Source organism: Cydia strobilella, chromosome 1 (assembly GCF_947568885.1).
Source record: "Cydia strobilella chromosome 1, ilCydStro3.1, whole genome shotgun sequence".
NCBI classification, from domain to species: Eukaryota; Metazoa; Arthropoda; class Insecta; order Lepidoptera; family Tortricidae; genus Cydia; species Cydia strobilella.
The window spans coordinates 8,709,091-8,732,978 of record NC_086041.1 but is presented as its reverse complement, the minus strand read 5'-3'; the positions used below and the strand labels follow the sequence as shown (position 1 = coordinate 8,732,978).

Sequence of the window (23,888 nt, the reverse complement as noted above, 5' to 3'; positions counted from 1 at the left end):
CTCTATTCATAACATTGCCCTCTGCTTAGCCTCACCCCATCACGGAGTTATATCTATCTTTGGTACAGTCAAGGGCATAAATATATATACATTCCCAGTCTCAAAAATATGTGTACGCTCAGACAGTAAAATCGTGTTCACATATTTTTAAGCCATTTGTCTGGATCGATATTTTTGCCTTCGACTGTACCTATAGTTTTCTTTGTTCTTACTTACTGACAGATTGTGTTTGCCAGACTATAGTTTAATACTAAAAACCGGTCAAGTGCGAGTCGGACGCGCGCACCAAGGGGACCGTACTTTTTAGTATTTGTTGTTATAGCGGCAACAGAAATACATCATCTGTGAAAATTTCAACTGTCTAGCTATCACGGTTCATGAGATACAGCCTGGTGACAGACAGACGGACAGCGAAGTATTAGTAATAGGGTCCCGTTTTTACCCTTTGGGTACGGAACCCTAATAAAAAAGACATTAATGATCATTGATGAATGTTCCTTTTATTAATATTGTTGGTCACAAAAAACTTTTTATTTCAGATTTCCAAAGGACGAGGAATAGGGGATATTACTGCAATGTTCTGCCACCAGAGTGCAGCACTAGTTTTTTTAGTTCACCGTAGAGTAACTTATTCATACTGTACCTTTAACAGTTTTTGACAAGTTTTCAGGGGACCTACCGTAAAACTCGAATCCGAAATTTCGTTATCTAGCTGCCTCTTTATCGCTCGAATACGCAAGAGTGACAGAGATGTTAGATAACGAAAGTTCGACTTTCTTGTTTCGCGATAGACCCTCAGATTGTGATAGTGGCGCCACCTACGCCGAGTTTCGCGTAATATTCCCTATTATTAAATAAAAAAATATATTACACGAACCTTTTTTTTTTCATTTCCTATTTGGTATGTACATGACTAGAAACTATACTTAGTCTTTTAGCATTAGAAAAAACGGTAAACCATTTCCACGTGTCTTTTTATTGACAAGTTTTTTTTATAAATATAGCAATATTTATGAAAGCAAAAGTGTGTAAATGATCGTATATTATATTTGTTGTGACTTATTTTCAAAGTGTTTTTCGATAAAACGACAGGTTAAGATCGCTCGCCTTCTTTCTAATGATAAAAAACGAGAGGTATAGTTAGACGGTTCTGAGTGGTAAACTGCAAATGAGATAAAAGCTATATTAGGTACATGCATTAATCCTCATACCAGGTGGCCCTTTGATTCCAAAGATTGCATAATTTTTATACTTTTTAATGATTTTTAGAATATGACAATTATAAAAAGTATAAAAGTTATGCAATCCTTGTATTCCACGCATTTCATTTCAACGAGCCGCCTGCTACAGATTTCTTGAAATTGCCGCGTTTTTTCAGGTTCAACTTTCATTAGCCAGACTATTATCAATTTGCCAATTTCGTGATTATTCTTTTACACGGCACATAAACTTATGCATAATTTATCGATATAAAAAGTCGACACAGTTACATCCCTAGCAAATTATCAAACTTATGACACCGTACGTAAATGAGAAATAACAAGCATATATGCATCTCTTTTCGGCACATTATCTAATTTGTAAGGAAGTAAAGTACGGGTATACATATTTGCGAAGCATTTTTGCCCGCCTTCTATGCTTTAGTCATTATTCTGAGGTGGCAACATTAAACGCTACTGTCAAGTGTCAGAATTTGTTCTGTATTCTGTCATCTAGATCTATTGTCATATTTATAATATAATAAATTATTTAATTACTTATTTTTAATCGTGATGTTCTCATAATGGAAGTATTTATTTTCTTGTAAAAATTAGTTGATTAATCATGAATGACAGGGGATCAAAAAAGATCTCTTTCAATAAGTCTTCAGTAAGTAGATTCGTAATTTTTTTTCACTTAAAATTATACAATGGACCCTTGATTTGTGGAATATTAGGAATTATTCATTACAACAAATCACAATAGTAAATTAACGTTGTCTGTTCTTTTGTTTACATATCTGTATAGGTACTTTAATCTGTTAATCATCTGCAAAACTTCAAGCATTGCTTTGATGACCTACTAAACAAATAAATCTCAATTATTAACAAATTATAGCACGTGGTTTTAATATATTAACACCAGATTAATACCCATTATGGTAACGGAATAAACTGAAAATGGGCCATTTTTTGTTTTTTTTGTCGATTTTCTTTTTTTGTCAGATTTTGATAAAAATTGGTAGTTTAAAACTAATACGGGACTTAATCGCGTACAAACTTACGTTTATTTATGGCCTGACGTTGGCGTGGCGTGACGTGACGTGACGTGACGTGACGTGACGTGGCGTTGGCGTGGTGGTATGGCGTGTGGCGATTAAGTCCCTTATTAGTTTTAAATTATGAGTGAAAATCGTGTTAGTTTAAATTAGTATAAAAATTGGTAGGTTTTAACCTCCTTCTTCTGGTCGGAATAAACACGAAATCCAAATTTGGGACAAAAATCAATAAATATGGTTGTCTGAAAAGTCGGTTTACAAACAATAATTTTGCGTGATAAAGTCATAAGAAAACATTGATGAAAATTTATTATTATTATTATTATTCAGAGCCCACTGTGTCCAACTGCTGGGCAAAGGCCTCCCCCCCTCTTTTTTCACTCGTCTCTGTTTAATGCTATATCCGGCCAGCCTGTCAAGAAGGAGTCCAAGTTATCCCGCCATCGCCGACGAGGTCTGCCGGATCCCCGGTTAGACTCGTGGGGCTCCCACTCCGTGGTTAACTAGGCCCAAATTGAAAATTTGCATACTTTTATTTATAAATTGAATTATTATATGTTCACAACATGAACACCATGGAGATCTGTCCACAACATGACACTTTTTCGTGCATGCCACTGATGTTCATTGATTTATAAGACGTTATCACGTCAAAAAATGTATGAAAATTTCCATTGAGTTATGGAAAATTCCATACGTTTTCCGTAACTCAGTGGAAGATTTTGTAGGACATACAGTGAAATTGCGCTTATATTGTACAGAATAAGGAACTATCTATCCACCAAATTTTATCATAACCAATCTGAGAAAAATGAAAAAACAATAACAAAATAAAGAATGACCCAAATATCGGTTAGGTCTATTATTATTACCTTATTGTTTTAGTTATTGAGTTTGAAGGCAGAATTATTAAAGAAACAGGAAGAGGTACATGAGAAAAAACATTTGCCACAACATAGAGTTGAAAACTATAAACCTCCAGTTGCCAAGACTAGCAGCAAAAATGATAAAGACCAGGAAAAAAGGACCTTTAAGGACAATCTTAAAGCAGTGGACACTGAAGAACTTGAAGCGTGTAGAAAAGCTAAGTATGTTAAATGTTAACCCTTAAATGCATGTTTTTTTTCTTTTTGCACGAAATTTATACATGTGTTACGTAATTGTTTGCTGATATGTGAATGGGAAAAACAGTAAAAAAAATATAACATCGATTTTCACTGAAAAATCAGTGTTAGAAGTTGCATAGGCTAAATCATATTTATGTAAATATATAATTTTCAGTAAGAGATATTGACGACCGGTCTGGTCTAACTTTTTTTGTATTTAGTGTATTGTTTCTAATTATATTATGTATTTCCCTCAGACAGTCATTACAAAAAAAGGCAGAGTTGTATGAGCACCTCGCAGACAGTTCTGGCAATTCAGAGTTGAGTGGTAGATTTCTGGTGGACTTCCAGTCCAAAAAGCTGCAGGAGGCGGAACAAGAGCCCAGTCTACCATCCGAGAATGATGTGTATCAGAGTGTTGATGACGATGACAATGAATGGTAACTTACAGTATCTTGACTTGAAAAGCTTATGCAATAATCCTCTATCTGAATTAAGAAAGTGTATCTAAGACTTCAAAGACATGTCTTTTTATGATACAGGAAGCAAACTAGCAGACAAATTACCTGATGGTAAGCGATTACCGTCGCCCATGGACACCCGCAACACCCGAGGGTTTGTAAGTGCGTTGCCGGCATTTATGATGGGAGTACGCTTTTTTCTTGAAGGTTTGAAGGTCGCATCGGTGCGGAAATTCCACAGTTTGGCTGTGCGGACAGGAAGTTTTTGGAGAAACGCACAGTCGAGGGCTGCCTACCATCTATTGCTATTCTAAGTGGTGAAGATGGAAATGTTGTGAATTGCAGTTTAATGGGCGCCATTTGTTTATTATACCTACGTAAAACGATTACGGGTGAAGGACGTGCACCATGTCTTAATTTTTATTTTTATTACAAGGGAGGGGAGGGAGTCTTGATAGCTCTTACGTAAGATCATAAAGATGCACAAGTTACGATTATACTTTGAGTTTGAAATAGCGGAGGCGCGCCTCCTTCGCACCCGGATGCGTACCTATAAGTAAACGATTACTATGGCAACCAAAAAATTAATATTATTAGTACCTAGTTGCTTTAGTTTTAGTAGATAACTGGCAATAAAATCGTCCGACGTGATAGATGAATGGCGCCTACCAAAGAAGATATAATAGGATAGAGCTTTTGTCGTTAAAAAATCACAGATTATCCAATCAATAAACAAAATTGTAACCAGTACCTTGCACGTTGCCACCACTACCAGTACCAAAGAGTCATTGATTGTTATAGTGGTAGGTAATGTCCAAGAAAAATGAGCCCTCCTAGTTTGACAGCCGAAACCTGCACTGGCGCTGTACTGCGCCGTTATGTGGTCACTGAATTGTCAAACTTCAACTTTCGATACCTTATTAAGAGTCGTACAGCGCCATCTCGTTTAGCTGTCATTCGAAGCACGAAATTGTCTTAGACTTTACACATCTTACTCAATCAATAGATCTATATCTATGCCAGTACCTTGCGTGTAATTTACGTGCCTGTGGTTTACAGGACCGAATTCACAGACTGCCTGGGCAGAACGCGCAAGTGTCACAAGTCCGACCTGGAGCTCTATGTCAAGCGCGACCTGGAACTCATGCGCGCCATGGCCGGGGAACAGGAAGGCACGAGGGATGAAACACTTCAGAATGTACGTGATACTAATTCAATTCAATTATTTATTTTCAAGATAACATGATCCCATTGTGTTAGTATTACATATTATAAGGCTTAAAAATTATGTTAATACTTAAAAGTTATATTAGACTTAATTAATTTAATTAAGCTTATCATTATTGGACAACAAACTTGATCAGCAATCATCCTTACAATGCTGTTTGTTTGCTGCTAATGTAACGTAACTAATTAAACTAATTAACGTACCTATGTAAAGTAGCCAGAAGGGTACTAAATATTTTTCCTACTCCAGCACTCTTATTTGTAGATTAAATGATTGCCAGTGAGATCGAAAGAAACTTCATAAAAACCGGCCAAGTGCGAGTCGGACTCGCGCACCGAGGGTTCCGTACATTACACAATTTAAACAATGTATTTTTTATTATATTGGTGAAAAGTGAGTGAAGGATAAATTACGGTTTACGATTTATGACGTATTCAAAAAAAACTACTTACTAGATCTCGTTCAAACCAATTTTCGATGGAAGTTTGCGTGGTAATGTACATCATATATTTTTTTTAGTTTTATCATTCTCTTATTTTTAGAAGTTACAGGGGGACACACACACACACACACACACACACACATTTTACCACTTTGGAAGTGTCTCTCGCGCAAACTATTTAGTTTAGAAAAAAATGATATTAGAAACCTCAATATCATTTTTGAAGACCTATCCATAGATACCCCACACGTATGGGTTTGATGACGGACACACACATTTTACCACTTTGGAAGTGTCTCTCGCGCAAACTATTTAGTTTAGAAAAAAATGATATTAGAAACCTCAATATGATTTTTGAAGACCTATCCATAGATACCCCACACGTAGTATGGGTTTGATGAAAATTTTCGAGTTTCAGTTCTAAGTAACCTCCAAAATTTTTTTTTTTTTTCTATTTTTGTGTGAAAATCTTAATGCGGTTCACAGAATACATCTACTTACCAAGTTTCAACAGTATAGTTCTTATAGTTTTGGAAAAAAGTGGCTGTGACATACGGACGGACAGACAGACAGACATGACGAATCTATAAGGGTTCCTTGTTTTGCCATTTGGCTACGGAACCCTAAAATGCGCGCGCGCGAGGTCCCGGCGCAGTGTTATAAGGATCCTACAGCAGTGTTCTTAGGGATATTCATACAATATTATACAACTGTAGTTTTTTTTTTTATTCTGACCTCTAGGCAAAGATCTACAAACAATTATTTACTTTGATTTTATTTATAATTTTAGGTGTTTGCTGCTGTCTTAGAAAAAAAGATTGTGTTCCCTTGAATTTTAAGAACCCTTTAATTATTATGTATCTGTTGCACAAAATACTATTATTTCATGTTTCACGCAAATGTAGATAATTGTGTTTTTATTCCATGCTATGAATGATGGTAGCTAACAAACACACAACCGGCACAACCTGCCAGCACACTGGTACCTAGTGGTTTGTAAAAAGCCTCCAGTTGTGCCACATGTGTGTTCCTGTTTAAAAAAAAGTGTTAACTTATATTTTATAAGTCTCATATAGCAGTATTTTTTGGTTTGCTTAAAACTAAATTAATATTAAATTTTTTGTATTGTAGGAAGCTCCTCAAATTGAGAAACCACTATTGGTGCAAAAAACGAATGACTATTTGCAGTCGTTGCGTGAAAAATGGGACCAGAAGGAACGAGAACTACTCGCTAAAGACAAGGACATACATTACCAAGACTTGCTCTTTGATGGTTTGTACAATACTTTGACATTATTCACGGTATAGGTAACAGACTAACAGAGATTTGATTCAGTAAAAATGTTAAATACGGAATGAGATTTGAATCATCTTAGATATCATCGTGACGTTCGAGCTCGAGTCACACATGAGCATTTATTTACTATGAAGTTAGGCTAAAAGTTAAAACAAGTGTAGAATAGGAGGCAAGTACTACGCCGCCATCTACTTACGTTTTTGTTTTGTTACCAAATCGGGTCACTCGAACCTTCATACTTAATCGTTCTCTTCTAGAACGGTACCTATCTCTAGTTTGATTAGTGTACCGACTCGTACACTGGTTACAGAGGCCCGCATCCACGGCGTCGGCTACTTCTCGTTCAGCACCGACGAGGCCGAGCGGCGCAAGCAGATGGAAGCGCTGAAGGCGGAGCGCGCGGAGACCCTGGCGGCGCAGCAGGAGGCCGCGCTGCTGCGCGCGCGGCGCGAGCGGCTGCTGGCCGCGCGCGTGGCCGCCGCCAGGGCCCGCCAGCGCGCCCGAGCCGTCCGAGCCGGCCTGCCGGTGCCGCCCGATGAACCCAACAAAGGTGAGGGTGTTTCCCTTACTAACGATACTAAATAACCCGGGGGTCGACAGTGCTGAATGTGTGAGTCTGACGACACTGGTTTTCATACTAAAAAGCTGTTATTTCATATCTACTAGTTTATTAATTAGTGCTTTTTGTTTATTTACAGAGGACGAAAAAGACTTCACGACATGTCTCTTAGAATTTTTGACGCAACAAAAGGATGAAGCTGAAGCCGCTGCGAAAGAAAAAGAGAAGAAACTTAAAGAGGAACAAGAGGAAGAGAGACAAAAGTTGCGAGAGGCTTACGTCAGAGAATGGGACATTGGTAAAGACGGTGTTGAAGGAAAACTAAAAAAATTCAGGGAAATGACGCAAGAAGAGTATGTTGAGCAGCAAAGAGCGAAAAGGATAGACGAATTCGCTCCCATACAAGGCCCTAGTAGAGACGAGGCAAAATATTTCTTTGATTATAAAGGTAGCGTGGTATCTTCTGATAGGTCTCCGTCTTTCAAGAATTCACGGTCAGATGAAAGGCCCAAAGCAAAAACTCCCCCGCCTCCCACGTGGTCAGATGTAAGACCCATAGAAAATGCTTCCCCACCTCCTATTATAAGCGATTTAGAACCTGAACAAAAAGGTTTATATTTTACGAGCAAAAAATCTAAACCTAAATGTAATGTGCAGTATAAAAACTTAGTAAAAACCAGTGAACCAACTCCTATACAAAATGAAATTAGTGACGAAGAAGTTGATGAACGACAGAAAGACACGGAGAAAAGAAGACATGATTCCAACCATGCGCAAATAGCTCCGCCTCCAACATATGATTACTATGGACCTGTGCCCAAAAAAACTAAGAATCACAAACCATTCGATTCGGATATCAGAGAAGCATATGCTCAGGGATCCAAAAGCTTGGAACCTAAGTCAAGCAGAGAACGTATACCTCCCAATTATGACTTCACATTTGATTAATTTTTAATAAAAAGTACGAATGTAAGTAAAGTGCAAGTTTTATTTTATAACAGTATTGAAATAGCATTTCCAATTAGTTTATAGCTATAACTTTACTGTAAACTACACTAATATCACAATGAACACTAATGTGTTTGAAATAAAATCTAAAATAATATATCACTTAGAACTGATACCTACAACTGTTATAAAGTTGTTGGAATAGAGATCAATAGATTACATTTGTTTACTATGATACGGCTATTTGTGAGTTATGCAAGTATAAAAAATTAATAATCTTACATCTACAAATATACTAAGTAAATTAGAACTATTAGCGTGTAACTAAATGTTAGTCGTACTGAGTTGTTTTTACGACGGGGCGCTGGTGTTGTTGTCTGTATTGTTATTGGCTCCCGAGTGGTCAAAATGGTGGGTAGTGTCGTGGCTTCGGTAGTTGAAGGTTCAGTAGATTTTTCTGTAACTAGAACAGGAGCTGTAGACACAGGAGGGCTGCCGTTTTGTTGAAGAGCTTCTGCTGTTGGAATTCCACTACTTGCTTTCACAGTGTCCTTAGTTGGCAGTTGATCCACTTTAATTATTTCTGTAGTTTTTATATTAACAGTATCTGTTGGGCTTATAAGTGGATCATCATTTTGCATTTGATCAATAAAATTCATGGGTTGATCATTTGGCATGATTTCTGTAGTGCTCGCTGGTGATTCAGCATGGGTTTTGTCTGTGGATTTTGTTTCTATAACAGGCTGTTGAACAGTTTCTGTTGGTTTGATCGTTTCGCTTTCAACAGCATTTATATTTCCTGTGGTTTTCATAGCAGCCTCAGTCTCTAACATGCTTTTAACTGTGGTAGCCATAGACGATTCTTCAACTTTTATAGGCTCTGTATTTTTGCCTGCTTCGTTGGATTCCTCCGTAGTTGTAGAGTCGGTGCATGGTCGCTCGTCTCCTTTCATGGCACTCGGTTTTTCTGTTGGGTCACTGACATGAATCTCAATTTCGATAAGTTGATTATTCACAACAGTAGATGTCTGCATATTCTCTATTTTAGCAACAGTACTTTGAGTGTTGTCTTCACCGTGATGTTCAACTATTATATTGACTGGTTGATCCGACTGCATATTTCCGGATTGCTGATTCAGATTACCATCAATGTTAGATATAGCATCATTTTCAGTTTCAATAAGTTTATTATCATGCGTGACGTTATTCATCTTGTTAGAACTAAGGTTAGACATATTGTGAATTTCTGCGTCATCGTTGCTGATTATTCGGTTTTTCCTCTCATGCTTTATTAAATGTGGTGCTGCATTAGGTGTTCTTTTCTTGATCCGTGCATTGTGTGTCTTGGCTACTAGTTTCGGGAGAAGAGCGAAAGCCTCGTTCTCTCTCTCAGTGTTAGGTCCATTGCAGAGGTCGCCCCGGCACGGACAGGTCATCTTCCATGTTTTGGTCGAGTTGCAATAGACCGGGTAGCATTCATCCTGATACACCTTAACGCAGTATCGCGACTCCACTCGAGCTGAAATGTAAAATATACGACACTTTATTAAGCTACAGGCTTTGCATCACACATAGGTAGGAGCTACACAAATAGGTTAATACAGAGTAGGTACCTGTATACTTAGATTTAATAAAATAAAATAAAAAAAATCATTTATTTCGGACCACAGAAATCCATAACAGGTTAGTCGAACATGCAGGAACTTAAAACTATGTTAGATACAATTATTACTTAACTTACTGGATCGAGCCTACCCGCTATCACACTCAGGATACTGTTGCTACTGCCAAGCACTCTGCGACGCGTCGCGGCGGCGCGTTTTCTTATTGTGGCAAAGAAACCGTCTACCTGCGCGTCCACGAACATGCCTGACGCGCTGCAGAAGCGAGGCAGACGCAACAGCACCCTGAAGGCGTTGTTGAACTGTACCCGAAGGGCGCTGATCGATCTTTGTGAATAATTAGCCCACAAGCTGCAGGTATAAAGAGAGGTACCGTAGGCTCTAAGGCTAGGCTTAATTCACTTATAACTTGCAATATTTAATAGGTAGTGCTTGTTACAAAACGAAACCTAGGTACAATGTACAGGCGTACGGTACGGCATAGGTAGGTAGTTGAATATGTATTATAACGTTCACTACTGTTGCAATGGCAAACATAAAAATTACAATATCCACTTCGCCTGTTATAGATTGCTTCTTTGATGAGGTTGTTGATGTTAGTGAATTAGTAATCAGCATCGGAGGAGAAGTTGTTTGCTGCATTATTTATTCAGCAACTGCGACTGCTGTCATATGAATGAATTATCGGCAATTGGTTCATTACTCCTACATACTGAGCAAACTAAAATATAACTTGTGTTACACGAAGAAATCTATTAGTTAGGTAGCTTCGTTGAACAGGCACTGTCCGGTAAACGGGGTACGCTGGTTCGATTCCAGCTCTGGACACTGGAGGCTTTGGTCATTTTTTCCTTCGTATATGATATTTATTTCAGTTTATAGTTTAAATAGTAGTGTGTCTACTTGAAAAACCACAAATTAAAATATTTTCATAGAAAATAATTTAATTTGTTCTTAGAGGCACTTTTTTTTAGTATTCGGTTAACAAAATAGGAAAAACGCCTATAAAGTTTCGCTACGCCCGGTCGTCCGTCTGTTCGTCTGTACCTTATGCATAGCATATACAACGAGAATTAATGTGAATAAGTAGTTCTTACAAGTTTTTGGAACAGATCTTTAAAACTATTTTTTTCAAGTACTAATTAAAATTTGTACCAATACCAATTAGCTATATTACCAAAGATAGGTACATTGATTGTGTAAGACGTGTAGGTATAAATAAGTCGTGCAGGAAACTTCGTCTGCGTCCCCCAAATTGGTCCACTATAAATTTCCACCCCATTTTTAAAAATTATTCTATATCCTTCCCCACAGCCCGAATTATCCCCATACCAAGTTTCATCTAAATCGGTTCAGCGGTTATTGATTCCCCATACAAATTTCCACCCCCCTTTTCACCCCCTTGAGGGGTGAGTTCTGGGATAAAAAGTATCCTATGTCCGTCCCCAAGACTCAAACTATCTGTATACCAAATTTCAACTAAATCGGTTCAGCCGTTCTCGAGTTATAAGCTCTGGAACTAACTCGACTTTTTTTTATTAATATAGATATACTCGTATATCGCCATATACCTATATATGTCTATGCCATATACATGCCATATACGATACCGAACATTATGCGGGTACTGGAGGCCAATTTAAACTTACATTTTTGATGTCTAAATGATCTCATTTTGTTGCTATCCGCCCTTGCGTCTCGCTCGCGACAATACAATAACATGTAGCACGGACAAGTGCAAAAAAATGCACGCGCGATTGATAACAAAACGACATCATTTAGATATCATTTTGTCGTCAAAATGTAAGTTCGAATTGATCTCCGGTTGTCAAAAGTTGACGTTTGACAATTCAGTGACCACAAAGCATGGCGCAGTACAGCGCCATCTGGTTCGGCTGTCAAACTAGGGAGCATGTTTTTGTCTTAGATTTTTCCTGCAACTATTACAATCAAAAATTCGTTGCTATCTACTGGAAACTACACTTATAGTCGGACCACGCTAAGTTTTCATGACAAGTCAAGTATGGAGCTGATAGGGATATGTGGGACATGTGGCATGTAGGTATGCATTCTTACCTACTGCCAAGTTTTTGCTAAGTTCTGTGCTGTTAAGTGCTGTTGAAGAGGTGTTTTTTTGTTATTATGATTTTTGATTTTGCTTTTTTAGTGTCATATGTAAGTGGCCCGCACTTGTCCGGTTAATTTTAATCAACTTCAAAATCAAAACTTCATTTTGCCCACCTATCCAGATCGGGTAACGGGTTTGCCTACATCCACGATCACTTTCGCTTCACTCCAGGAGTTAAAAAGTGAATAATACTAACGTGGTGAAGTAGCGACGACCGCACAGTAGTTGTAGCCGGGCTCGCACACGGTAATGTGGTCGGAGGCGCCGCAGGGCGCCGAGCGCCGGCTGCGGTGCACCTGCTCCGCGAGCGGCCCGCACCAGTAGCAACGAGTCTCCGGAGACGCCCCTGAAAGTAGAACGATCTATCAAACTTTTGGTTTTCTCAATGAAGATTAAGTATGAGGTGAAAAAGTTAGGGGGAGGGGGAAGGGGGGACTCGTGACAATCGTGGCAACAGTGATAAAATAAAACCGGCCAAGTGCGAGTCGGACTCGCGTTCCAAGGGTTCCGTACATTACACAATTTAAACAATGTATTTTTTATGTGAAACGTGAGTGAAATGTCTTTAAAAAACCCGTAGGGGTCGGATCAAAAACTAAGTAATTAAGTCCGACTCACGCTTGACTGCACATTTCTAATAGGTTCCTGTAATCTATAGCTAATGTGTATTTGTTTCAACATTTTAGACCCAGTAGTTTCGGAGATAAAGAGGGGGGGGGGGAAATGGACATTTTTTGCCTATTTTCTTGAATAACTTCTAAACTGTTAATCCAAAAGTTATAAAAAAATATATTTGAGATTCTCACAATGAGCTCTTTCATTTCATATGTAACACGATATAGTTCGAAAAACTTTATTTTTTAATTTTCTCATTTACCCCCGAAAGTTGCCCCTGTGTTTATAATTCATTTGTTTACGTTACATGTCCGTCTTGGGGTCACAAACTTACATATGTATACCACATTTCAACTTAATTGGTCCAGTAGTTTCGGAGAAAATAGGCTGTGACAGACGGACAGACAGACAGACAGACGCACGAGTGATCCTATAAGGGTTCCGTTTTTTCCAAAGAGGTACGGAACCCTATAAACTACAAAAAAGGGTACCTCCCCTTACACGTTTTTTTTTTCGATTTAACCCTATTGCGTGGAGTGTCGTTGGCTAGGTCTTTTAAAACGAATAGGGGTCTCCAATAGCCATGTTTTGATAAAGTGAATATTTTCTGAAATAAAAGCTCTGAACAAAATGCGGGGGGACGCTTAACCATGGGTCCAATAAATATGAAAAAATCTTGAAAGAAAAGCTTAGTAAATTCTTAAGGTTAAGCCGTTTTTGAGTTATCACCTTCTTAGTAAAAGCACGTAGAATGCGCTGCGAAAGTAGGTAAAAAGTACTCCCTTTTGCTTGTAATGTACATGATACTTAGGCCAGGATTACTCTTGTAAGTTTTACTTACGTAAGTAGGGACAAAGCTATTTGCTAGAATGAGATAACGATATTCATATCTCATTCTGTAGTATAGCTGTGTCCCTACTTACGTAAGTAAAACTTACAAGTGTAATCCTGGCCTTACTAATTCAATGCCCGTTCAAGGCAGCCTATTGTGGCACTTGTGGCAGAAGGATAACTACGCAACCCTACACTTAGCATGGTCTCGGCCGGTTTTTATATGGAGTATCTGTCGCGTAATATGTTTGTAGACATAAAAATACGGTAAAAAATATTTCTTAAATTATTTTTTAAATTAAACGCAACCAAAAGAGACTTCAGCGTGACGTAACAATCTATGAATCGAGCCATCGAAATTCAAAAATCGCCTCCCAGTGGTGAAGGCCGGATTCGAACCGGCGTCTTTAGCTATCACGGTGGTTTATAATTTATACATAGATTTATAAGGCATAGATTCCTAGTCCGTACATCGCTAGTGAAGCCATTTCATCATCATGTGGCATGTGGCATCGTATTCGAACGGCCCTCGCAGTACTCAATGTCAAATCGGTTTGTGTACACCTCCCGTTTAAAAATCAAAAACACAGGAAAGATGATTGTTTGTGCAGTGAATGGGTGTCACAACGCATCAAACCGCCTGATATTACATTTCACGCGTTAGTATCGAGTTTAATGTGATATTGTTACGTAATCGTAAATACAAAAATCCAAATTTACTCAGCCGCCATTTCTTATAAATGTTGCCAGTGTAGTGAATATTTTTTCCTCCAAATGGGACATGAACTTACATTCTAAAATGAATACGCTTAATTTGAAGTTCCTTGTATAATTATAGAAAATTATATATTTTAACATTTTTCATTATTTTATTTAAAAAATCATGTTTTTTAATCAAATAAGATTAATCCGTTATTTAGTTTTTTCTTATTTTTATTTTGTGTAATGTTCGTTTTAGATTTAAACTTCGGAAAATTTCAGTTAAATACCTACAATACGAAAAAAAGTCACTTGCATCGTGGATTCTTAAAGCAACACAATGATTTTTATTATTTTATGCACATTTGTTAAATAAATAAAAAAATAGTAAAAACGTATCAGCTTATTTATTGAAACCATATTTAACAAAGTACAGAAACGCCGTACTTAAAGAAACATGAAAAGCTTTTTCTGCAAAATTAAATCTACACACTTCCAAATTATTAATAACCAAGTGTAAGGATGATGTTATAATTTCCCTATTTCGAGGGAAATAAATATATACTGGCAACATATTTTTGTATATACGTGAGTGTGTTGCTGAGCGTAAAACAAGAGCGTTCCACGCACACATCAATCGTGATTCGGCTTCACTTTTGGCCGATTAGCCGTATGGAGACTATCTGTCTATGTGTAATTAGTCTTAAGAACTAACTAAGAACGCTGAACTGTCCGTGATCAAGAAGATTTTGCACCATTGTGTTAATCAAACGCCTGGTTGGTATTGGCAAATTGGGATAATGATGGTGAAAAATCTCCCGTGCTCTCACAGTGTTGTTCGTTTGATAGTAAAATTTTACCATATCTGATCGCTCGATATTTGAAAACGGGTACGCCGGAGGCATAATTAATTAATTATTTTATTTATTTTATTTTAAAATCTTTGTTGACACTAGTTGACACGTTTATTGACTTTGACGTACTGTGACATTATTACTCATAAATTATTAAGTATTCTATCAGACGGTTCGTTTTCAAAGAGGTTGTTATTTAAAAAGTAGAGTGACCACGCATTTTCAGAAATTGTACTTTTTTAAATTATAATAAGTAAATAATGAATCATCGGCATTTCAATTGAAATATGTACAGGTAACATCGCAATCGTTTACTGAGTCAGAAAAAAGGGGTTGGGATCACGACCCCGAAATCACCCTATATATATATATGTAGTAGTGTGACTACTTAAAAAACACAAATCAAAATATTTAATAAAATAATTTGATTTGTTCTCAAAGTTGTTGATGAAAACATCATTAGAGAAATGAGACTGACTAAGAGCAAAGAGGATATAATAAGAGAGTGAAATGCAAGGTTGAAATAAAATTCTCGCCTACCGTCCACTAGAAAGCTTGGATTCTTATATGAGAGGAAAAAAAGAATAAAAAATAAATTGCTCCGTTGTTGTTTGCAAGTCAAATCAATCGACAGCGGAACAAAAAGACGAATGGTGCCTTGCTGTCTAGTGCTAGTGCCAAGGTAAGCGAGGAAGCGAGGAATTCCTTTTCGGCATAACCTCTTTTACATAAAAACTCTAAGGTGACTACTGGCCACCGAGACTGGACACTGTCATATTGACACTGACAACGGACTTAACTTGAAATTTAATTATCGCAAGCTGCACAGCGAAACCATATTTATTATATTGATTCCGCCCGCTAACTTTTACCTATATTATATAAAGCTTTGTCGATTGCGTTTGCACAGTTTTATCGTTGCGTGTGGATGACGATCGCTCATTTCGGCAGTGCTTCACGTAGATTGCTTGTGTGCGCATGCATGTTCATTCTTCAAGTAATTTAATGAAAATCCCTATTTCCTTTGGTCACGGCATCACGCGTGAACGGCTGGACCAATTTTATTTCGCTAATTATTTTTGTTTTGTGTTTGTGGTTCTTATGAGAGAAAAAAAATAAGAAAGTTGCGCGGAACATTAGAAAATTTAAGAAAACTTAATGACCATATTAACTTTGAGGACATGGATGACATTTTTTTTGCGTCAGCTTCTGCGGAGAACTGACGATCAACGACGATATAGGCGTGTGGAGGCACTAGGAAAGGAACCTTCGATTTATCTGCAGTCTGAAATCGCAACGATATATAGTTACGTGTGTAGCCGCATTACGCTGATCGTTGCATGCGAAATAAAGTGATCGTGACCAAGGCAATCGTCAAGGTCTTATCAAAACCAGATCCAAACCGTAACAAGTTGTTCAAACAGAATCTGGCTCCTGGTAAATATTTTCTGTCTTGTTGGTGTTTTGGAGTCAGTTCCTATCTAGGGTTCCGTACCAAAAAGGTACAAAAGGAACCCTTATAGTGCGACTCTGTCCGTCCGTCTGTCTGTCACATTGCTACATATCTCGAGAACTACTGCAGCTATCGATTTGAAATTTGGAATAGTTATGAATAACGCTAACCCAAACACATTGGAAGTGTAATTTTTTAATAATTATGAAATATGCCCAATTTAAAGAGGGGGCAAAGTTTCAAAGACTAGTTACTAGGTCGAATGGGATATCATTTAAAAAGCTCAAATTGAACATTTTAATTTGTTTTTCATCGAAAAAACTTGAACCTTTTAAATTATCATAAAACATTTTCTTATTTAATTTGCAATTTAAGCCCATTTGCGGGTGCTTGTTATACTTGAAATGTCTATGAGATTACACTAAAAACACCTTCTTTCAAATAAAACAAAAATTGTTGAAGTCGGTTCACATGATAAAGAATTATCCCTGAAAAACAAACAGTTAGCCAATTGCGATGGCGCTGTACACAATTACACTTAGTATACTTTTGGTCAAGTTTTTCGTGATTCAATTTACATGAGAAAATTAAAAGTTTGTACGGAACCCTCGGTGCACAAGTTAAACGAACTCGCACTTGACCGGTTTTTTCTGGATGACATAGGTTTAGATGTAAAGATTTGATTGGAAATAATAAGCAAGATACTAAGTGACAATTATAGAACACAATTGTAATTTTCATTAGGGTTTTACATTTTTATAAGAATTTCCGCGATCTAGTAAAAAGCCGGTTTTTTTCTTAATAAAGACAATAAAGTTTTTATTTAAGATTCTATTTATTTTTCTCAGTAGCCCTGGATACAGAACGTAGTTAGTATATGCGTTACACGCCAGCTCCAGCCAGCCACGCATTTTACAATGAATCACTCCACACAGGAACTAGTTCTATCTTGCTGACTTTTTATAAAAGAAATTGCCTTTGTACAGCAGCACTAGCACTGCAACATAATGGCGAATAAAAACTCAAAGCACTTAGTTGATATTACCTACCTACTAAAGAGAAAGATAAAGCTCGTTGCTTTCAATTTGCATATAAAAATATTTTCTTTTTACGAAGTGCATGTGACATAGTCGCTTGGTAGTAACATTAAATTTATGTTTGTATATTTATTACAGATGGAGGAAGCGACGGCGACGCGCGTTTTACGACAGTAATTTTTCGGGATTACTCATTTTCATAGTAACTGCGAAGAACAAAGCATCCTGAGTGAGTGGCCTTTGAGTGAACTTTTATTTTTGTTTTATAGAAAATACATTGAAACAGATAAGTCAAAGTTGTACATTAGATACGTAAAGGTAAAGGCACATATACATTTTTAGTTGTAGATAAATAATACTTGTCAATTTTTACACGGGACTTTAATAATGGCAGGTAAGTAGACATTGTAGGTGTATGGAAACTACAAACATTGAAGAGGTATTCAAAAACAGACGTGCATATTTTTTACGAGGAAGGAAGTAAAATATTTTGTTCCCTTGGCGAGTCGCTAGGCGTCACGGGCACGGGGACGTTCGTTAGTTATTCAGCAATGAGCAGCGTGGTCAACATGCCATCATTTATTCAGCTGCAGCCTGCCGAACCGCAGCGTTGATAGCTTCATGCCTTACGCGGTTATCAAATAACCTATATACGACTGTTGTTGTGTGTAAATTCATAAATTGCCTCTCTTCACAGTGCCATACCAAAGATAGATATAACTCCGTAATAGATGGATACAGTCTAAGGAAAAAACGTGCCTCGAAAATCACGAAAATTTAATTCTCGATCAGATGTCGCTACTACCTTTGGCCTACTCTCGTATAGAGGGCGTTGACGGTTTCGTTTGTTATTTAACAACGCATATCAGTGAAAGAACATGGGTCAAAATAATAAAAATAATTAATGCATATAAAAAAAATCATTTATCCATATTTAAATACATTTTATCGTATTTTTATAAATCTTTATTTTTAGTTTTAAAGTGTGTCGATAGATGGCAGTGAATTTATTGTGGTTACAAAATTTACTATGACAGTACCGCTCTATAATATTATATCCTATTATTAGGGCAGAAGGTACGTAGGTAAGGGAGGGTAATAGGGTGTAGGGTATTATTAGGGGGGCTATTATCATGGCCACCTTTGCACCGTTTTTGCCAGTTACAGTTAGAATCGTACCTATATGGAAATAGTTATTTGTGCAACAAGAGAGGAAAGTTGGTTCTTCTTGCGAGTGTTTATTTTGAGTCCCGAGAAAACGAAAGATTCTAAGGTAGAATCTTGAGCGTAGCGAGGGACTCAAAAATACGAGATGTAAAATAACTTTTCTCTCGTGTTGCACACATAATTCTTCACCTCAGTAGTGAGAACATATTAAAGTTTAAAATGTATTTCGAATTACACAGAATAAACAGAAAAAAAAGTATTATAATATGTACGATACGATAAGATACGATAGGATATGTTACGAGACCGGACCGGACCGTACCGTACCGTACCGGACCTGACCGTACCGTACCGTACCGTTCCGTACCCTACCGTACCGTACCGTACCATACCATAAAAAAAAGTAATAAAAGTATGAAGTTCATGGCCTTCACTAAATTAAAAAGCTACATTGTTTCACTCCCTGGAGTGAGGAAAGTCGCACTTTTCTCACTCCAGGGAGTGACGAAAGTAGGCTTGTTCGAGCTGCTGAGGTGAAAACTATATAGCCTGTCAAGCGATTTCAGTCAGTAAAAAAGCGGCAAATTTAAAAATCGTCCCAATGTTGACTCCCAATGTATCGGCTCCATTCGTAGTGCTCGTAAGGCCGGTCTTTACGATGTAATATATATGTGTATGTCCGACACACAACTTTCACAACATCAGCAATAACATGAATGCCTTAGCATTTAGCGCTAGTTTAGTGTTAGATTAATAAGGTATTGAAATAAAACTATGTAAACGGATTATATCGCGAATATTGAATTTACGCGATGCGGGATGTATTATAAATTCAATATACGCGATTTTATCCGTTTACGTAGTTTTATTTCATGAGTAGCTATCGCGGTAACCGAAAACAATATTAATAAGGTATTCTTTAGAAAATCATGTTTTATCTATATGCATTAAAGTAATTTAAACTATAATATATTACATAAAATTACATCCAAATCGGCCTGGTAATTACCGACTTTACCGAATGTGCATGCTTAGATAGACACGGTAAATTTTATTTGTAATATTAAATGAAGCGGCATGGTGATGAACCGGACAGGCCACTAAAGGTCGTCTGAAAATAGATCTGTTGTACCTACATGCCTAAGTTTAAAGGTTACAATAAAGCTTTGAAGGTGGAGTCTGATTTATCAGAACACATTCAGCTATATGCGTCGTTCTAAATCAGTTTAAAATACAAACAATCCACTCAATCTGATGGCGCAGGCGCAGGCAGGTATGATTATTAATTATAAGATTGAGTTACCCGCTTCCACCAACCCAATACCAAATGTGTGTGGACGCGATGAACTATAATCGGACTGATAAACAATATGGCAGTTCCATATGTTTTTGGCTAAAAAGCCACCACACTATTTACTATAAGTAAGGTAAGGTGGGGTAAGACTATCACCGGGATAAGACTATTACTTGACTTATATCTACCGGGATATGGACCGTGATTACTTTAAATATATTAATAACGGGTCACTCACGTATTTTAAGACGAACAACGGTCGACATGTTTCACTCCGTACCGAGGAGTGTCATCAGGATTACCTTTTGTATTGTTTTCGAACTCCCGATATTAGACTCTCATTAGACTTGTAGAGTTTCACTAAACTAACCGTGAATCATTCAAAACTGTAAAACTATCACTTGTATGGAATCCTCATACTTTTAGTCTTGCCCCGAGCAAAATAAACTATGTTAGTCTTACCCCCCTATGTTAGTCCCCACCTTAACTAATAGTCATTTCTTTCCACTTCTTTTTTTTGTATTTTTGGATTAGATTCTTCTTTTAAAATTTGTGAACGCTCGGAGGCGTATTAAATCGGACCATACCTAAACGCCGGAGGGACATAAAATAATAGGTATGTTGCAACAGAATAAAAATGCAATTTTCCACCCGGCTATCAGCCTATGAAAGGTGAACTAGGAAAATAGGAGAGATGAAACATATCTTTATAAACCTGAATGCCGTTCCAGTTATTCATATCATTATTACCTACTTGATAGGCTGCGAATTCAGGGGGCCTACCGCGAACACCAAAGGTCGCAAATCGCGGGCTTCTTTCTCTGCCACACTACTTACGCCTTAATTGGACTAAAAGAGAAAAATTCCCCGCAATTTGCGAACTTCGGTGTTCGCGGTAGGCCCTCAGTTCCAAACGTAATTTAAAATTCAAATGTTTTAAAGGCCGTTCCGGAGCCGGACACTTTCGCTGGGAGGTGGGACAAGTGCGGTGAAGGTCGCCATGACTTTTTAATGCCGCCTTGCATTGATAGCTAGCGTTCCCACCATGTATTGTATTGTATTGTAGTTCGGGCGATTTTCCGCAACTCGACGACTGGCGCCTATTTTGCGTGACATGGGAGTGGGCTAGTCCTGCCAGCCCAGCTCCTCGACGTTCCCACCATGTTCCCATAATTGTTTAACTTAAGAGGGCGCGTACACCCAGGATAAAAAAAAGAAAAAAATTAAAGAAAGGAATAAATAATTCGGCGCGCCGCGGGAAACTTGCGACGGAAAATTTGACGATCGCGCGAGTATTAAGGTTTTTCCTAGCTCTGAAAGTATTTATACTTCTCAATAAAATTTCACTAGTCAAATTTCTCGGCTATATCACTAGCTATTTTAAATATTATATTGCTATGGTATGCAGGGTAACAGTATACAATTGAAAGTAAATGAAAATCTTAATAACAAAACTTCCGTGAGACACAGACATATTAAATATATTAATAACGGGTCACTCACGTCCTCCTGAGGGTCCTGATGACGCTCCTCGGTACGGAGTGAAACATGTCGAGCGTTTTCGACTTAAAACACGTGAGTGACCCGTTATTAATATATTTATATTTAAATGAAAATCTAGACATAATTTCGTAATTTTTTTTCTATCGAGACAGCTTTTAAGTTTTAAGATGTTTCTTTAGAGTCTGCCCTCGGAAATACTTATATATAGTCTAGTTTCCGTGTGAATTTTTTCAATGCATTTGCCCTTCACAAAAATGTGTAAAGATACTAAAAATTCAAAAACTATATGGCCAATTTGGATTAGTATGTATGTATGTATGTATAAACTCTTTATTGTACAAAGACATAGAACACAAATATGGCACAGAAATAGGCAGTACAAAGGCGAACTCATCCCTTTAAGGGATTTCTTCCAGGGATTAGTCTTCAAATATCGAAGTTATTTTTACGAAACGGTCTTAAACTCGTGTGTGCCTGTGACTGTGTGTGACAACAAGTGGTATAGACTAGTGTTCGATGATGGTTTTCGTCTTTTAGATTATTTTAAGTTGGGAGTAGAAAAAAAAATTCTATACAAATTTTTAATAGCTTCTAACTTATAACAATTAAAAAATCGAAAAATAAAATACACGAATTAAATCTGTGCGAAGGGGCATACCGGTGGTTAATACACATCAAATTCTATAAACATATTTTGTATCATGTTAATATCCAGAGAGGAAAATGAGGACTACTACGTTTGTATGAAGAAGTGGTTGTCCCCTTTCCCCTTAAACTCAAAAGTTAAATGAACAATATCTATACGCGTGTACAGATATATTCATCAAGTTCTGGCCTTTTATTAGTGATTCCGGTGAAATCAAAGATAAAGGGGCTTATTACGTTAAAAAAATTCTCGAACCTCATTTTTGAGTATTCTGTTTCCACGCAAAAAGTGCCATTTAAATTTTTTGTTCAGTTTTGAATTTAAAATTCTTGCCTCTAAGCCCAAAAGCAAACATATGCGCTACGCACTAAAAATAAACAGATTTTATTTGATATAGGAAATTATTATAACTATGCCGAAAAAAAACTGGGAGATAGGAAGATAAGTCTGTTTACATAAATTCTACGCTTTAATCTGTAAGTGGCCATGGAGTGACCATTTTAATCTGCAAAACGACAAGTACAAAGTGTACAAACTCACCACTTAGCAAAATGAAGGCAGCGTGGAGCAAAAACCCCGTCGTCCACAGCCTCGTTGCTGCCATCTGAGCCAAACTTTATTATTTACTGCCTTCGCAATTCCAGCGCGCCACTAACATACAAAAATAAAACGAAATTAGAAGCCCGCAAACATTCCACGGTGACCGAGTTGAGGTTTCAAATCATATTAACTTTGAGCTTAACTGATTTGTGGTTTGACCTATTGTCAGTTATCAACTTATCAGCTATACTAAAATGTATAGCAGATTACTAATTTACTAAACATTTAGAATAATAATTCAATCTCACAAAGATATATAAAATTTTATGCTATTCAATATCTCTGAGTGTAGATTTGTACATGTATCCGAATTCCGAATCAGGTTCTAACGGAGCCCAATAAAATTAAGTTGAAGAAAATAAAATCACTTACTGTTAAAGCACAATATAAAAAATAGTTTCCTAAATTGTATTGTTATATCAAGTTGTTAAAGTTGCTCTCGCAACAATTTTACGTACCTTGGGCACTAAAAAAGCGATATATCACAGTGTCGCGTACACTGAAGACGACTCGGCGCGACTGCATACCTCGGGCCGCGCCGCGCGCGTAGGCCGCGCGTAGCGGCCGTGACGTATTCATAACGGTCGTAGCCCGCGGACAGTTGACATAATAAATTATACTTGATGATGATGACAAACGTTATCAATAAATATCCATTTATTGTACCTTTCGCTCACGATTAATATCTGAAGGTTGGGTTTCAGTGTTATGACGTAATTGGAATATATTTAAAATTAATTAAAGATATTTTTTGATACATTCTTATGCTTACGTAGATAAGATAAGATACTTCTTATGACTGCGTCTAGTTTAATACTAACTTAACTGTTTTTAATTTATTTAATCGCGTATCGACGCCATTAACTTCAATATCATCATCATCTTCCTCGCGTTGTCCCGGCATTTTGCCACGGCTCCATGGGAGCCTGGGGTCCGCTTGGCAACTAATCCCAAGAATTGGCGTAGGCACTAGTTTTTAGTTTATATTTAACTTATTATTAACTTCAATATATATATAAAGATCTCTCAAGATGCCTAGTTTGTAGTAAATTTATCCTATTTCCAACTTCGAGCTTCGTTTGTTCCTTCGCCGACTATCTATTTTGGCCAAGGTCGGTCAACTAGTGAAGTCGAGCTTAGC

The 23,888-nt window shown here is 37.3% G+C and overlaps 2 protein-coding genes across 2 annotated transcripts; one reads left to right on the top strand and one right to left on the bottom strand.

Annotated features, from left to right (window-relative positions):
• Positions 1 to 1,709: 1,709 nt before the first annotated feature.
• On the top strand, positions 1,710 to 8,328 carry LOC134740598 (coiled-coil domain-containing protein 174). The gene is made up of 7 exons (XM_063673133.1): positions 1,710 to 1,869; positions 3,143 to 3,345; positions 3,621 to 3,803; positions 4,884 to 5,022; positions 6,626 to 6,767; positions 7,102 to 7,341; positions 7,490 to 8,328. The coding sequence occupies exons 1-7, from the start codon at positions 1,825 to 1,827 to the stop codon at positions 8,296 to 8,298; spliced, it is 1,761 nt and encodes a 586-aa protein (XP_063529203.1). The 5' UTR covers positions 1,710 to 1,824; the 3' UTR covers positions 8,299 to 8,328.
• LOC134740642 (uncharacterized) lies at positions 8,327 to 23,338 on the bottom strand. The gene is made up of 4 exons (XM_063673189.1): positions 23,206 to 23,338; positions 22,688 to 22,798; positions 12,245 to 12,394; positions 8,327 to 9,817 (listed from the first exon to the last, which is right to left on the bottom strand). Exons 2-4 carry the CDS (start codon positions 22,749 to 22,751, stop codon positions 8,583 to 8,585), a joined length of 1,449 nt encoding a protein of 482 aa, XP_063529259.1. The 5' UTR covers positions 22,752 to 22,798; positions 23,206 to 23,338; the 3' UTR covers positions 8,327 to 8,582.
• Between the last annotated feature and the right edge of the window lie 550 nt (positions 23,339 to 23,888).

Excerpts from the sequence above, each read along its gene's own strand:
- LOC134740598 (XM_063673133.1), top strand. The coding sequence starts at position 1,825 with ATGAATGACAGGGGATCAAAAAAGATCTCTTTCAATAAGTCTTCA. Across the intron at positions 3,346-3,620 it reads GAAGCGTGTAGAAAAGCTAA|ACAGTCATTACAAAAAAAGG; the intron begins GTATGTTAAATG and ends TATTTCCCTCAG. Across the intron at positions 5,023-6,625 it reads GGGATGAAACACTTCAGAAT|GAAGCTCCTCAAATTGAGAA; the intron begins GTACGTGATACT and ends TTTGTATTGTAG.
- LOC134740642 (XM_063673189.1), bottom strand. The coding sequence starts at position 22,751 with ATGGCAGCAACGAGGCTGTGGACGACGGGGTTTTTGCTCCACGCTGCC. Across the intron at positions 12,395-22,687 it reads TGCCTTCATTTTGCTAAGTG|GGGCGTCTCCGGAGACTCGT; the intron begins GTGAGTTTGTAC and ends TTCTACTTTCAG. Across the intron at positions 9,818-12,244 it reads GGTCGTCGCTACTTCACCAC|CTCGAGTGGAGTCGCGATAC; the intron begins GTTAGTATTATT and ends TTTACATTTCAG.